This window comes from Dermacentor silvarum, chromosome 5 (genome assembly GCF_013339745.2).
Source record: "Dermacentor silvarum isolate Dsil-2018 chromosome 5, BIME_Dsil_1.4, whole genome shotgun sequence".
Taxonomy (NCBI): Eukaryota; Metazoa; Arthropoda; class Arachnida; order Ixodida; family Ixodidae; genus Dermacentor; species Dermacentor silvarum.
The window spans coordinates 182,475,567-182,490,904 of record NC_051158.1 but is presented as its reverse complement, the minus strand read 5'-3'; the positions used below and the strand labels follow the sequence as shown (position 1 = coordinate 182,490,904).

Genomic DNA, 15,338 nt, shown 5'->3' with positions numbered 1-15,338 from the left:
TCAAGCTGGGTGCATATATCAATGAAGCTGGATACTGTTGATGGGCGTTGCGCTGCTACGCTTTCGCGGTTCCCGCGCACTGAATGCTGTGAAGGAGATATTCCACCTTCTGAGGCTCCGCCAGTGGCGCTGGACATTTATCGATTACTCGAAGCTTTGCGTAGGCGTAGTCGCGAAGTGACTGAGAGCTCGACTGTACTTGGGACATAATTTGCTGCCGACATTGCAGTAGAGTAAGCTCGTTGGCGAATGCGTCCAGGAACTCTTTACGCCACGTATCCCAAGTCGGGAACTTCGCGCCAAGATTCAGGTGCCAGTTTTTCGCAGTGCCTCTCAACTTGCTTGCTGCGATGAGGCGGGTTGTTTTTGGCGACCACGAAGTGAGCTGCTGCGCTCGTTGAATCTCCTGAATCCACAAACGCGCACTTTGCTTGTGACAGTCCGCGAACAATGGCAGGGTAGATGATACGTCGGGCATGGTGGTCACTTGCAGCTGTGGCAAGGAAGGGGCCTGGTACTGCGGTGACGACATTGGGGAAAATGGCACTCCAAATGGTGGCTGGGGGTACCATGGAGTCGTTACAAAGCTGGGTGGTGTTTCAAAAAGGTGCGGTTCTTGTGGCAGCCAAAAAAACTTCATGCATTGGCACGGCTGCGGCGTTGCAAACGAGCGGCTGCGTGGGGTAGGACCAGGGTGGCGGTGGGACGTACGAGGTGGGCGCATACACTTGCGAGGTTGCACCTGGAATTGCTTGACAAACCGTTGGAGTAAGGGGCGAGGCATGTAACTGCACTCTGGCCGAGGAAACTGATGCCGAGGCTGGTCTCGGTGCTTGTTTGGGAATCGCTGCACGAGCTTCCTCCAGACACGCTGTCAAACGTTGAATCAGGTCGTCTCTTGACCCGGTAGCGTCGATTCCACGGCGAATGAGCTCGGTTTGCAGAAACTCGGTGCTGAAGAATGCTACGGTGGAAGCGTTGACTTCTGCCCAATTCAATCCCGGCATGGCGCTTACTTGGCGGGAGCAAGGAGGTAGACAATGGAGGCGACTAGACGTGCCTGTCAGGAGCGCGGCACGGCGTGAGCGAACGGCGAGGCGAGATTCTTGGTCGACTGCGCCAGATGTGAGGGCGATGCTGGGGCGAGATGCTCGAGGCTGGACACGAAGGCAGTAACGTCGATGCAGGTCGACGTCTTTATTAATGTTGGTAAGGCATATGAAACAATGCAAGGGCTAGCGTGCGCGAGCGGGACTCAAGACAACAGTGTTCCATGGCAGCGGGGCAGGCACTCACTCAACTCTCCTCTCCAAACTAAAGGCGGGAAGAACAGGGTAGAATGCTAGACCGGTGCTCCCATCTGTCGGGCGGTGGGCGAAGTGGACGTGGGAGTCTCGGAGGTACCTCATAGTATAACCATGTTTTCAGTTTTTCTCTACGACGATCTTTACGTAAAACAATGTGACAGTAAAAAAAAGTGCTGTGATAACTAGTGATGCCCTTCAGCTGCTGCCATTGTACACGAAGGATGCGGAGGATCCCTCAAGCCGTCATTTGAACGGTTTTTCCCTCCGCCTCCTGTTACACTGTACTGTAACGAAGCAAATAAAGCAAGCAATCAATCAATTTATACGCACAAATGTTCTTTCATCGAGCGGTTTGAGTTCAGCCATGTGTAATCTGGCCAAGGATGTTGAGGATGCCTGAACCGCTTATATAAGTGTAGCGTACTGCTAAATTTCGAGTTTACAGCGAAGCTGTTTATGCGGACCCTGTGCCGGGGTTGGACTTCGCTAAAATGGGGCCACGTGACTTAGCGGGAGAGGAGTGGAAAAGAAGAGCTCAACCCAGACCTCAAGGCCCACATATAATACACATATACACATCAAAAATTATGCCTTAACGGTAAGTCTTTATCGCAATAAAGAAAAAAAAGCAGGGGGAAAGGGGTTGGAGTGACCCCTAAAAAGGGTCCACGCGACTTAACGGGAGAGGAGAGGAAAAGAAGAGCTGAACAGGGGAAATTGGTTGGAGTGACCCCTTTAACCATGTGAGAATGCTGTGAGAGGGAGCTGATGAAAAGGCGAATGGGGAGGGGCATTGACGTAAGTCGCGTCGTCGCCCGTGTCCCGTGCGTGGGGGCACGTTAAGGATCTTTGGTGGTCAAAATAATCCGGAGTCCCCCATTACGGCGTGCCTCAAAGTCCCTTCTCTTGGTATCAATTCTGTAACTCTAATGGCCAACCTATTATCCATCCTACGCATTACATAGCCTGCCCAGCTCCGTTTTTTCTTCATACTGTGAACTAGAATACCAGAAATCCCCGTATGCTTCTCTGAGTTAGGCCTAACATTTTTCGTTCCATCGCTCTTTCTGCGGTCCTTGTTCTCGAGCTTCTTTGTTAACCTCCAAGTTTCTCCCCATATGTTAGCACCGGTAAAATGCAATGATTGTGCACATTTCTTTTCAACGACAGTGGTAAGCTCCCAATAAGGATTTGGCGATGCCTGCCGTGTGCACTCCAACCAAATTTTATTCTTCTGTAAATTTTCTTCTCATGATGAGGGTCCCCTGACAATAATTGACCTAGATAAACGTACTCATTTTCAGACTCTAGAGGCTGACTGGCGATCCTGAATTCTTGTTAACTTGCCAAGCTATTGAACATTATCTTTGTGTTATGCATATTAATTTTCAACTCCACTCTTACACACTTTAGGTTAAGGGCCTCAATCGTTTGTTGTAAATCGTCGCAATTGTTGGTGAATAGGACTGTATCATTTGCAATCCGAAGGTTGCTGAGATATTCGCCGTTGATCCTCACTCCTAAGCTTGCCCAGTCTAAGAGCTTGAATACTTATTCTAAGCATGCAGCCAATAGTATTGGAGAGATTGTGTCTCCTTCCCTGACTATTTTCTTGATAGGCAACTTTGCACTTTTCTTGTGGAGAACCAATGTAGGTGTGGAATCTTTGTAGACATTTTTTCAAGATATTCGCGTATGCCTCCTGGTACTCCTTGATTACGCAATGACTTTATGACTGCTGGTATCTCTACTGAATCAAATGCATTTTCATAATCTATGAAAGCCATATAGAGAGGTTTATTGTACTCCGAAGATTTCTCGATTACCTGATTGATGACGTGGATGCCTGTGATCTATTGTAGAATATCTCTTCCTGAAGCCAGCTTCTTCTCTTGGTTGATTGAAGTCAAGTGTTTCCCCGATTCTTTTGGAAATTATCTTGGTGAATATTTTATACAAAACTCAAAGCAAGCTAATGGGTCTATAATTCTTCAGTTCTTTAACGTCTCTCTTCTTATGGAGTAGTATAATGTTGGCATTCTTCCATTTCTCTGGTACACTTGAAGTCGTGAGGCATTGCGTATAAAGGGCCGCAAGCTTTTCAAGCATGATATCTCCTCTGTCTTTTATTAATAAACATCAACTGTTATTCCATATTCTCCAGCAGTTTTTCCCGGGTCATGTCTTGCAAAGCCCTTCTAACTTCATCGCTAGTTACAGAAGGAGCCTCTGTATCCGGGTCATCACTACTTAGAGCGAATGTAGCTTGGCTGCTCTGGGAATTGTACAGGTCAGTATAGACGTCTTTCGCTGCTTTTACTATGTCACCAAAATTGCTGATATTACCCTGCTTATCGTTCAGTGCATACATATTGCCTTGAAATCAGTGAGAAGTTTTCTTCTCACTGATTTCATGCTGCGTCCATATTTTACGGCTTCTTCCATGAATAGGTAAATACAGCTGCATAACTATCAGGTCAGATTCTTTGAATATTGGTTAACTCGCCAGGCGTGAATGATGCCTTCTGCGCGTGCGATCATGCGTACATTTATTCAAGCCAAGTCCAGCCAAGTTTTATTTACAACATTCACAAAGTAGTGTTGAAGGCCACCCTGGCAAGAAAGCTGTAAGCATACAGTTTGACGAGGACAGGGGGCCACCATCAGGCAACAGCAGCAGCGCGCACATCCGCAATACAAACAATAAGCTTTCGTAAGTAGCTTCATTAATGCAACACGGGGTAATTTATTCTTGTGCTGAACACGTGTTAATTAATTCTTGTGTTCGTGCCTGGAATAAATCAGTCGTCGTGATTGCTTTTTCTTACGCATCTGCGTTTTGCGTGTGCATCCTTTCAGCAGCAATGGTGTCTCAAAGCAAATACCAACTAGGCCAACCATAAGACATCCTGCAATGCGACCGATGAGAGAAAGTGTTAATATGACAGCTTACGTAGTTGACCATAATGTCACAACTTGGTCTACCTTGACACAACTGCTTAGTGCCTAGTCAGTTCTAAAAAGTTGAAGTAGTCAGTACTGTATTACGTCTAAGTAAGCAGTAAATTCCGTACACGCGTGAGCCAATATATACGGACCACAGGGCTGCCGAAAAAAACTTAATTTCTTCGTAATTAACAATCATAAACTGGAATTGACGAGTAAGCTGAAAAGTTCGCACTGCAAAGCTTAGACGGCAGTCCTCCATTCCAAGTTGCGTTCACACGCAAAGGAAAACATCGGCTTTATCGCGCAACCCCTGGTCCACATAGTTTTGCTCATGGGTGTACATCTTTTCATTCATATAGAAATATCTGTCAGAGAAATTGTCAAAACTAAGAAACCTAGCACGAGGCAAGACTTATATCACATCAATAAAAATAACTGAATAAAAACACTTCTTTTGGGTAGATTAGGTTTTGCTATAGAGAATTCATTCTTCGGTATCCGCAAGACATGTTTTCCTCCACTTTCTCTTATAAAATAAAAAAGTCCAAGAATCTATGCAATTCGACCGCCATTTGTGGATGTCCAAAATTTTTACACGACGGCAAAACACATGAAAAAAGAAACACCTCGACATTCAGCTGTGTGCAACGCCGATAAGAGGGAACAGTAAAAACAAAACGCAGCAATTAGGACCAGTATGGCGCCAACGTAAGTAACGAGGGTAAGTGTGCGACACCTCGAGCGTTGGCGAAGCTGTGCGAGGTCATCGCGAATCGAAAACTCAAGCTCCGGCGGCCGACGCCCATTCCAGCATCGCGGACACAACGGCGACGAAAGAATTGGATCGCCGCAGGTCGCTCGGCAAGAGGTAGAAAACAATAATGCAGATAGAGCGAAGGCCTACTGCTAAACGAGCGTGCCTTCGGGTGAAATAATAGAGACCAACGGCGAGAAGGCTGGCCCCTTTCATTTTTTGGTTGTTTCGCAGCGTCCTTTGCGTGTCGTCATTTTGTGGTTCCACTGCTTTCACTCCCAAATACCCTCCCCTCGGGAATCCGTACACAGCTCCTCTCGTCGGGTGCAGCGGTCAGTGCGGTATAAAAGCACGCAAGGAATGGTGCTCCGGACACTGGAAATTCCCGTTTCCGAGCACCCAAACCCACCATGAACGGATACGTAAGTGTTTGGACACTTTGCTCGCATAGGCAGCTGTGTGAAGAGGACATCTACACACTTTAACTGCAGCCTAATTACTGAATATGCATTTTGCCTTCGTGACCCTGAATCTTTGATGTATGAGAAAAAAGATATACGCTAATGTAATCTGATATTGTGTTGTCTCGTATTGTAGATCAACTGCGTTAGAAATAAAACAATCCGCTCTGTAAGTGGAGAGAGGCAGGTTATGTAATGCATAGCGCAATCAACAGTATGCTAGAGTAACGAAATGGGTGCTTTGAAAAGGGCAACGCAATCGAAGTTGTCATAAGTTTAAACAACTTACTGGGATAGGATGAAGTCAGCTGACGCGAGACAGTAGTAATTAGTGATCACAGGAAGAGGCCTTCGTAGAACACGTGAAACAGGAAGAAGATGATGATGATCCCTATTTATTGCATGTGTTGCTGTTGTTATTCCCGCAGCCTTATTAGCACCTCATTCCCAAAGAGCAAGTAATTAAAGAAGCGACCATTTATAAACAAATAACTTAACAGGTAGTGCTTAAGCTTGACAGTAATGCAATATTACAAACCACCTGCAGATCATCCTTGGCCTGATAATGCTAAGTTCGCTGGTTTTTGAAAAATCACGGGAGATAAGCACCATGCTGATGGCTTCTTTAGTGCTCGCGGTGGAAGATTTGCCCCACTTTCTACAAAAAAACCAGGCAGCTTTCTTCACGAATACCATCGTATATTGTATGCTTAAGCGCCTTCTAAAAGTCTGTTCGTCAGAGGCTAACAAAAAAAATTGTAGGACGCCATTACGCGTGATGCGATACCTTAATCCACTTTTTATTGGTGATGGTATGTGTACGTTAGCCTAAAAAGTAGCAATGTTATGGAAAAAAAATATATTCTCTGCCAAGATATTCTCTTAAAATGAAATTTGTTCTTTATAATGTAACCTATGCACTGATAGATGTATTTATTTTCCATCATTCAATGACCGGGTCATCCTGACTGCAGTACTTTAAATATGGCCGTAAAGAGTTTTAGATATTGAGACGACATAAAATGTAATCGCGACAGCCAACGAAAACTCATAGCCGATGACTGATGTGTTTTCCCCATCACTTCACAACGGGTTTGTGTCATATGTAATGTGTTGAATGCAACTAGTTATAACCTATTACAATTTACAGAGGGTACAGATTCACTGACATCATCAGAAGATGTAGACACGCTTACAATCTCATCCATTTGCATTAACATTCCCTCTGACATGTATTCCGTAATTCTCAACTACAGATGCAACATGTGGGCAGAGATAAGGGCAATGTGCCATTTTACTGAAGTGCATAAGGTTACGGTGCTTGCAGCGGCAATTCTAGTCCTCATCGAAACACGCACAAAGTGGTGCGTCTGGTGGCTTCTGCTATTTCGCTGTAACGTACTGAGTTCGAATACATGCAGTGGTCCACTGTAGTCTCTAGTGCAAATCAAGTACGAAGTGTAGTGTCCACATGCACCGAGGCTCATGACGTGCTCCTTCCATTTGGTTGGTTGCTTCACTGGAATTTACGTGCTGCAGTGATAACATCTTTCGGTGCGCAAGCGACAAGTCATGAGTTTAATCACCACTGAGAGCTTTTTTTTTCTGCTGACCATCGTTTTGTGATAACACACCGAACGACCGACTGACCAATCAACTGAAGGCATTATGAGAAGACTAGTTTGTCGTTTTTATTAGTAAATGTCGACTGTTAATCCTGTCATGATAGAGAAGAGGGGGAAAGTATGCACAACCGATGTTTATAAGTAGCGATAGCTGGTGAGGTAACAGTTATAAAACAGCGCCAGTCACGCAGACAAAGCAAAGAAACATATCGTCAAAGAGCTGTCAGCGCACAGTCCTGTTTCTTTTCTTTTGTCCCTGGCGGTGTATTAAAAAATTGTATAAACCTGCGAATATATTGTAGCAGAAATTCTACTACGAGATACGAGATTCAAGAACTCAACAGCAGAAAAGTCTAATCTAATGACTTGCGTTGCTGCTATCTGCAGACCCTCCTCGCCTTCCTTGGCGTCATCGCCGCTGCCTACGCCGGCGGCTACGGCCTCGGCTACGGCCATGGTCTCGGCTATGGCCACGGATACGGTCTTGGTTATGGCTATGGCCACGGCTACGGACACGGCTATGGCCACGGCTACGGACACGGTCACCACGGTGCCGTTGTTGCCACCTCTGTGCAGAAGACTGTTCATCATGCTCCAGCTCGTGGTAAGTGTTACACTTCCAGGATCCTGGCAGGCTCGCTGGTCATACTGCAAAGCCAATCATTTACTTTCAAGCCCCTACAATAGCACGCTCATGCACAAACGTACATATGCGCACATAAAAGCCCATGTTCGCATGGAGTTATTTCGATCATTACGGTGATTTGTACCACTTGGAAGGTACCAGCACTAACAGTGCCCTGGGCAATGTCTATCATATAGTCGACTTTGCACTATCTATCATGCTATTAATCTTTGCTTAAAGCATCTGACAACTTCTCCATTGATCGACCAAATCCTGTAGATAAATACAGAATGTCATAAGAACTGCTTTCCACTAGTACAAGAAAAACAATATTCGTCATGGTTTTCCTGAGTGATCTGGCGTGGACGGCCTGCAACGAGTCAGGAAGAAAGTATTAGCAAAATAATTGCTTCTCTACTATTCATGCCTATAGAAGGGCTGAAACTTGGGCGAATAAGTGTTTTTTTAAATCAGTAAACAGTAACTTGTGCCCCCGACAATTGCAATCTGGTGCACCCCTGCCTAAATCGCATGCGCCAAAAAAGAACTGTTAGTATTTCTCTGAATGGGCTCTTTAATTATGTTTCACAGCACCATGACGTACATTTTATGCGAACTTGAGAGAGGCGTAGCTGTGATATATCATTGCACAGATAATTCATTCAGCGTATCTGTTCACAGCTGTTGCTGTTGGCGTTGCTCACGGCTACGGCCATGGTCTTGGCTACGGCCATGGTCTTGGCTATGGACACGGTCTTGGCTACGGACACGGTCTTGGCTACGGTCTTGCCCTCGGCCACGGTTACGGCTACGGTCATGGCTTCGGACACTACGGCTAAATACCACGTTTATTATAGGTGAGCGCTATCATCAAAGTTTACTCTTTATGTGCAGAGACGTGCTGGTGGCGTGGATTGCTGCTGCAATGAAAATGCTGTAGATTCTTCTGGAGGTAATGCTGACAAAATATGTTGGTCAAAGAAGTAATGACGCTAACAATCGTGCTCTTGAAATGTTTATTCGTTGCACAGAGTGCAGTTTTTCGTTGGTTATCAATATTTTGACTTGCCAGAAGAATTGCTCTTACACTGTGGATTATTCTAGCAGAACCCTTTTTTGTTCGAATTCTACACAGAGATGATTTCAGCCGTAGAATGTGTTCGATACCTAACCATGCATTTTTCTTCGGCAGTCAACCATCCAACAAGAGTCAAAGGGAAGATGTATCCGGTACACGGGCCAAAAAGAGGGTGACAAGGAATGGGAAAATAAAATTGTTAATTTATTTTAAATTGTTGCCATGTGTGTATTCTTTCATGTACGGCAAAGCAAACAAACCTAGAGCACTAGGCTCGAACAGAGCCTAGTGCTCTAGGCTCTGTTCATACATAATACATAAGAGCTATACACTAACAACCAAATGCACTTGCACTCCTCCCTATGGGTTCCTGCACAAGTGCACCACAGAACATTAGTGCAGGACGTGGCCAGAATGAACTGCCTGCTTTATTGTACCCGAAGTTGCAAACTGTAAATAACTTCTTGGGGTCTCCCAATGATAGTCTTATTACAGCCTGTATTTGCCTCAAGCGTTTATTTAAAGCTTGATTGATGGGGCGAATTGGGCGTGTTGCTACATATCAGAACAGCGGAAGCACAAAAAAGACACGAACGCGACTAGACGACAGGGACGACCGCTGACCATCCAACTTTTGTTGTGAATGTTTCACAAATAGATACATGCTGTCCGAGCCAGGGGTTATCATCTGCGCATGCGTAAATATGCCAGCTCTTTGTCTGAAAGCAAGATGAACGCCGTGCTGACACATCCCTGCCCGAGTCTAGAAATCCGTTCAGATTCTGCTATTTCCTGAGTCACACGCGTTTTACTCTTCTTGATAACGGAAGCGTACAGTCGGGTGTACAGTCCTTGCAAGTTAGACAATGACTTGCGAGAAAACATTCGAAATCTTTTCGTTCACGCGCATTTTCTACGTTGTTTACATGCTCCCTTAACCCGTCGTTAACACCGGAGGCAGACCAGCAACGTGACTGCGGCATAAAGCAAAGGCGGCCTTTTGTTAAATGCGCAGAAGGTGTAGTTTATCAAATTCTTGTAAGGTGCGGGAAGGTGTACATCGGCCAAACTGGGAGGCATGTTAACGATACCTTAAAGGAGCGCGCAAACAGCGTAAAACATGCGCGTGAAGGAAACGATGTCGAAGGTTTTCTGGCAAGTTGTTGTCTCCCTTGCAAGGACTGTACGCCCGGCCTTGTAAACACTTCCACTATGAGGAAGATTAAAACGCGTGTGACTCAGGAAATCGTAGAATCTGAACGGATTTCTATACTCGGCGATGGATGTGTCAGCATAGCCTCCATCACGCTTTCAGACAAAGAGCTGGCATATTTACGCATGCACAGATGATAACTCCTGGCTCGGACAGTGTGTATATACTCGTGAAACATTGACAATAAACGTTCATGGAAGTTCAGCGCTCATCCCTGTCTCGTCTCCGTCGGTGTCTTTCTTGAGCTGCCACCTTTTCTAATACTTAGTGCTTGCACATTTCAGACGGGTCATGCTCACGAGTAAGAATGTTCTTACACTTTTCCGCTTTGTCGATGATTTTTTGTTTGTTTCAAATTGGGAAGCGCAGGCCATTAAAAGTTAAATTATGGGGTTTTACGTGCCAAAACCATGATCTGATTATGAGGCACGCCGTAGTGTGGGACTCCGAAAATTTGGACTACCTGGGGTTCTTTAACGTGCACTAAATCTAAGTACACGGTTGTTTTCGCATTTCGCCCCCATCGAAATGCGGCCACCGTGGCCGGGACTCGATCCCGCGACCTAGCGCAGGCCATTGAACTTGAAAGCAGGTGTTAGCCACGGGCAAAGATGTAATGAGCCTGCTTCAACTAACGCATCAACTCGCGGTCAATGGCCAAATTAGATCTTTAGATATCCGGTTCTGGTTTAAAGGTCTAGGTGTCTGCTGGCACAGTGAGCCGCGCGCCAACAAACTATTTCTGCCTTTAATGTCCGTCCACAGAGATCTCCTTAAACGAGCTATTGCCACGTTGTACCTAAAGAACGCTCTCGGTAAATCTCGCCCACACTGTATCCCAGATGCGTTCAACCATCAAGCCGAAAGACTGTTGAGGGCCGGATGTCCTCAGCACCTCCTCATTTCTGTCGCAGAAGGCCTTCGCAAAAAACTCAACACAAAGCCGCAAAAGTGCGAAGCCCGCGGACAGCGTAGGCACAAGGTAGCTGTGAAACCTTCTGCCTACGCTATCATACGCTCTCGCACAATCTGAAAGAGGTGGCCCAGCGTTACGACGTGAAAGTCGTGTTCTGTGCGCCCCACAAGCTGTCAAAGGTTTGCAGAATGATCGACCCGGAAGCAGCGGGACTGTGGCATAAAGCGCAGGCGGATTTTTGTCGAATGCGCAGAAGGTGTAGTTTATCAAGTTATTTCAAGGTGCGGAAATGTGTACGTTCGCCAAACTTGGAGATGCGCTAACGATAGGTTAAGGAAGCACGCAAACAAAGCAACAAAATGCGTGTGAAGGGAAGGACTTCGAAGATGTTCTGGTACGTCATTAGATGACTTTCAAAGACTGCACGCCCTACCTCGTAAACACTTCTGTTATCAAGAAGAGTCGGGAAATCACAGAATCTGAACGGATCTCTAGCCTCGAGGAAGGATGTGTTAGCATGGCATGGCGAAGAGCTCGCATATTAACGCAGTCGCAGATGATAACCGCCGGCTCGCATATCATGTATATATTTGTGAAACATTAAGATGAAATTCTGGGGTTTTAGGTGCCAAAAACGGGATTTGATTATGAGGCACATCGTATTGGGGGACTCCGGATTAAGTTCGCCCACCTGGGCTTCTTTAATGTGCACCCAACGCACGGTACACGGTTGTTTCTGCATTTCGCCCTCATCGAAATGCGGCCGCAGCGGCCGGGTTTTGATCCCGCGACCTCGTGCTTAGCAGCGCGACACCATAGCCACTAAGCAACCACAGAAGGTATTTGGGAAACATTCACAATATAAGTTGTTGGAATTTCAGCTGTCATCCATTTCGTCAAGCCTCAGCCCGTATTTATTGCGCTGCCGCCTTTTGCAGTTTACTAAAGCGAAGTTTTCTATGTCTCACTAATTCCTCCGTGAGCGCCGAAAACGCACTGCAGGAAAGGCAACTTACACAATGGAACTATCGGCGCATCTGCGCACACAAGAGAGCGACGGCTGCGCATCTGCGCATGAAATAGAACAACGGTGCACGACATACGTATCGTAGAACACTATAGTTTACATTCGCAGTTGTAACAGTTTACATTCGCGGTTACATTCGCGCTGCAACGCCACGCTACCCAGACGAACTGTATATATCTGCATTGCATACGCGCGCCACGCAATGCATTCCCGGCCGTCACCATGGGTGGGCTGCGGGTGCCGCGCACGGCAGAAGAGGCTGCCGTACGCGAACGTAAGCGAGAACGTGATCGCGCCCGTAAGGCCGATGCCATGTATCGGCAACGGCAGAGCCTCTCACCGTCTACCACAGCGATCACAAGGCAATGCTGTGCAAGTGCAGAGTCGTCCGTGAAAGTGTGAGTGTGTGCGGATAATCAATGCCTACATGATCTAAAATAAAGGCTATGCAACTTAACCAAATGTGTCTTCATTCAACTTCAACGTTAAAAAAAATAGAATCCCAAACAAGCAATAAAATCATATATGCATCACATGGGGTCGCTCAGCATTTTTTGGGTTCCTTGCGTGGTCGTTGGCTTTGGACTTTGATCTAAAAAAAAAGCAAAATTGTGAACTATATCTCTTAAAGTATCCGATGCGGTAACAAACAGCTATAGATGAATAGGCTCACTAAGGTTGAGCGTTGGTGCTGCAATAACTATCTTTTTTTTTTTCAAGCGCATCAGACCCGTGAAAAAGGAGGCATATGCACATCATTGTTTTGTGCGTCCATTGTGTTGTCCATGTCTGATGCATGGTAGAACATCGCAGATGAATAAGCTACAACATAGACGTAGACGGCCGGCAGCCTAATTTATTCACCCCTGGTGGCAATGCAATCGTCGAACTTGTGACAAATAATAACAGCTATAATGCGCTTGAAAAGACGAGGACTAATAAGGAGGGAATAGTTTTGGGCGTGTTGGTTATTCGTCGTGATAACACTGACATAGCGAGGCAATAACGAGGAACAAGACAAGACAGGACAAGCGCTAACTTTCAACAACGGATTTTAATACAGCTCCTGAGCATATATACTTGTATACGTCCATCTGAAACTACAGAGCTAGTCTCTGTAGTTTCAGATAGTGTGAGTGTTATCACGATGAATAAGGAGGGCATAACACGGTCATTATGTTTCAACCAATTATTTATTTTAAAGGCACACTGATATACACTGACGACGTCCATGTGCCACAACAGAGCCATGCACAGAGATAGAGCCTTATTTTGCTTTTGGCACACGTACACTTTTCAAACATGTCACGCTATCAAAGCGCATGTTAGGACGCTTTATTTATTATAAGTCTTTTTCTTAGACAAAGAGGGACCCACTGGTCATACAGTCAGTGGCCAAACTTGCAATTTTCGTGGATTCAAATAATGGTCATGAAAGTCCTTCTCTTTATGAAGGTTAACCCACAGTATTATGAAAAAGCGGTTCGCACCTACATGTGCTGCAGTGCAAGACTAGCCACATGTCGGGTCCTTTCCTGACATTATACGACCATTCTGTCTAAATCTGTTATTGAGGCGGCAGTTCGTCTGCCCCACGTACCCGTATGTGCTTCTGGTCACAGGAAAGAAGTTTTCGGTGCATAACGGCCTACGTGCAATTACCAAACTGCGTTTTAAGCCTTTGAGAAAACCATCGCTTAAACTTTCGAGCACATAAATGCCTTTCTACAAGTTTTTATCACATATTTGTTTACGTTTGTCCTCGATTATTATGCATTGCTTTTCATCCCCCACGTAGCCTTTGAAAATGCACCTCTAAAGTGTTCTGCTGGTCAACACGAGACAGTGGACAAGACATCTGAGGCCGTGCTGACTGCATTTGGATTGAGGTGAAACGCAGACACTCTATACTTCTGCTGAAGCGCCCGTTAAACGGCTTCAGGTGGTCAGATATAATCTGTAACTACGCACTAAGTGCTCGTTCTTTTAACACCTAGCTTGGGACGTTAAACCCCACCAATATTTTCTTGAATTTTCACAATAGGCAATAAAACGCTCAATTAACCGCACATTTTCTTCAAGAGAAACCACAAATTGCTGGGCAAAAAAAACTGTGGCTCCAATCCACGCTGTCAAAGTGGTTGGACAGCGAAGCTGTAAACGAGACCTAAAACGATTACCCATTGTGACGTCATTTGAATTACTACACGTTGCTCCACAAAGAGTGAAACCATAGACAAGTGAAATGTGTTTAACCACAACCTTTAGAGGGCCCCTAAACCACCCAGAGGTCGAAATTTAGTTGTGGTGTTGCAGTTGTGCACGAGTCTACAACGAGCACGTAGCCGCGAGATTTTTCGAAATGGTGCCGCAAAAGCGGAGTTAGACGCATTCGATGATCGAAAAACGGCCCTCGCTACTCTCCTCGTCGGCTGCTCTCTCCCCCTCGCCGAGTTCTGCTCCAAATGTCACGTGACATACGTCATCGCCAACGGGCTTCTCAAAACACCCCCCACTTCCGGTTAAGGCACGTGCACGCTAGCGGCAAATATACCGACGGCGAACCGGCCTCCCAGGCCCTAGAACGTCTGCCGTGCGAAGCGAGAGGTGTCCAAAGTAGACGGTAAGTGGGCCGCGCAACGCCGACAGCACGATCAACGGGCCAATCGACGACTGCGAAGCTGCGCGCCTCCGCCACCGGCGACGAAAACATCGGCTGCAGCTTCTGTTCAAGCAAAATAATTTTCCCTAGATAAAGTGATGCGTAAATTGTACATTTTATGAAGAACGATATCCACTGTCAAACGTTAAACATGAACTCGAGAGCTCCGATACTTGTCGAGCTCAGCTGCCGTGCACGGCTACCGACGGGAGGCGACCGGCTAGGCAATGCTCGCATCGCAGCCGACGGCGCCGCTAATATAAGCGTGTTTTCTTCTTCTTGTACGTACAATTCTTGCAAAGAGCGATAACAACGGTAAGAAAGTATTGCGGCTTGTGAGCGTCGGTAATTCATTCCGAAGCGCCGTCCATTTTAGCGTTGAAGTGAGCCGGAAAAGGCCTAGCGACGATATCGGCGCCGTCGAGGACGGCGCCGGTGAGGGTACGGCACAAATGGGTCCCGGTCCCATCCTTCTACGGCAAGGAAATCTTGCCGTTCGCGAGGAAAACCACTGTCGAACGGCGGCCCGCGAATGGCAAACGGCATGCGGCGAGTTACCGTGCGGGTAACCAGGACGTGGACTCAGCTCTCTCGGCTACCCGCTGTTGCTGCGGTGCCGGCCCGTGTTCATGAGAAGCGTGCCACTATATAGACCCTGTGTTGCGCGCTGTTCTAGAAAGGCCAACACTGTCGCATTCTGTTCGCGCAGCTAATCAGACCG

The 15,338-nt window shown here is 46.3% G+C and overlaps 1 protein-coding gene across 8 annotated transcripts in view; it reads left to right on the top strand.

The window, feature by feature from the left end:
• Nucleotides 1-9,020, top strand: part of LOC119454627 (keratin-associated protein 21-1-like) — a 569,870-nt gene extending 560,850 nt beyond the window's left edge. For all 8 annotated transcript variants that reach the window (XM_049666920.1, XM_049666918.1, XM_049666916.1 and 5 more), the window contains exons 2-5: nt 5,405-5,432; nt 7,484-7,700; nt 8,403-8,578; nt 8,914-9,020. In XM_049666920.1, coding sequence (XP_049522877.1) covers nt 5,421-5,432; nt 7,484-7,700; nt 8,403-8,560 — 387 coding nt within the window. In that variant the 5' untranslated portion in view covers nt 5,405-5,420 and the 3' untranslated portion in view covers nt 8,561-8,578; nt 8,914-9,020. The remainder of the gene's footprint in view (nt 1-5,404; nt 5,433-7,483; nt 7,701-8,402; nt 8,579-8,913) is intronic.
• The last annotated feature ends 6,318 nt before the right edge of the window (nt 9,021-15,338 follow it).